Source organism: Sinocyclocheilus rhinocerous, unplaced genomic scaffold, assembly GCF_001515625.1.
Source record: "Sinocyclocheilus rhinocerous isolate Xijiao unplaced genomic scaffold, SAMN03320098_v1.1 scaffold1516, whole genome shotgun sequence".
NCBI classification, from domain to species: Eukaryota; Metazoa; Chordata; class Actinopteri; order Cypriniformes; family Cyprinidae; genus Sinocyclocheilus; species Sinocyclocheilus rhinocerous.
Genome location: NW_015627885.1, coordinates 66,214 through 67,806, shown reverse-complemented (window position 1 = coordinate 67,806; position 1,593 = coordinate 66,214). Strand labels below are relative to the sequence as shown.

Genomic DNA, 1,593 nt, shown 5'->3' with positions numbered 1-1,593 from the left:
ATTATTATTTACATTAAAAATTTTATTATTAAATATGTTAGAGTTTAATAGTATTATAATGATATTTCTTTATTTATTTGTTTAATTTTTATAATTTGATTAAATAATAATAATTATTATTAATATTTACAGTAAAAGTTTTATTATTAAATATGTTAGAGTTTAATAGTGTTATAATGATATTTATCATTTGTAAGTCGCTTTGGATAAAAGCGTCTAATAAATGACTAAATAAAGAAATAAAATAAATAAATAAAAATATACATTAACATTAAATACTTTTTACGTTTTATAGTATTATAGTGATTTCTTTATTGATTGAATTTTTATAATGTGACTAAATAATAATAATAATAATAAATTGCAATTAGATGTCTTTAACCAATTTGCTCTGCCTGTTTTCTAATTAATTAATGCACAAACAATTTTTATGGGCAGTAAGGTCACTGGTGATTGGCAGGCGTGACTGTTTAGTTTTAGTTCCTGCTCCCAATAATCTGGTTTTCATGACTCTTCTGAGTGTATTGTCCAGTAATGACACACAGTGTGTTTCAGCAAACACTCACCCAGCTGCATGGCGGAGCGCGCCTGGTTGACCGTCTGCTGGCTGCACAAGCGCAGGCAGTTCTTCAGATGCAGCTGCGGAGACGACGGGCTGCTCAGCGGCGTGCTGGAGCGGGACGCAGACGCAGACGCCAGCAGGACCGGACTGGAGGGACCCGCGGAGCCCGGAGATCCAGGAGCCGCTCCAGAGAGACACGAGCGCGTCTGACCGACGGCGAACGGAGCCCTGCAGAAACACACACACACACACAGTTATACACACACACAGACACACACACACACTCTCTCACACACACACACACACACACTCTCACACGCTCACACACACACACTCTCACACACACACACAGTTATACACACACACAGACACACACACACACTCTCTCACACACACACACACACACACTCTCACACGCTCACACACACACACTCTCACACACACACACAGTTATACACACACACAGACACACACACACACTCTCTCACACACACACACACACACACTCTCACACGCTCACACACACACACTCTCACACACACACACAGTTATACACACACACAGACACACACACACACTCTCTCACACACACACACACACACACTCTCACACGCTCACACACACACACTCTCACACACACACACACACACACACTCTCACACGCTCACACACACACACTCTCACACACACACACTCGCAGTCAGCGACCGGAGCTCTACAGACTCACGTCAAACGCAGGATCACAGTGATTAGAAACACAGGAATCACGACCGAACGAGACATTCACATTATTTCAGCACAACAACTGCAGGTTAAGCATCTAATGCTGCGCTTCTCAACATTTTCCACTTTATTTCTGCTGTAATGACAAATCTGCTCTTTTACAAACGCCAATATATTATAAAATAAATGTGAATAAAATTACAAATAATTCACATTAAATTCCATAATTCCTGAAGTTTTTTTTATTATCAATGAATTTAACTGACTTTTCTAGATGTTTTTTTTTTTTTCATTTTCAGTGTGTGTGT

General features: G+C 39.3%; 1 protein-coding gene across 1 annotated transcript in view; it reads right to left on the bottom strand.

The window, feature by feature from the left end:
* The window catches only part of LOC107734569 (SH3 domain-containing RING finger protein 3-like), a 36,914-nt gene that overhangs the window by 10,791 nt on the left and 24,530 nt on the right, over positions 1–1,593 (bottom strand). Inside the window, exon 7 of the mRNA XM_016546560.1 lies at positions 567–790. Within this exon, the coding sequence (XP_016402046.1) occupies positions 567–790 (224 nt within the window). The remainder of the gene's footprint in view (positions 1–566; positions 791–1,593) is intronic.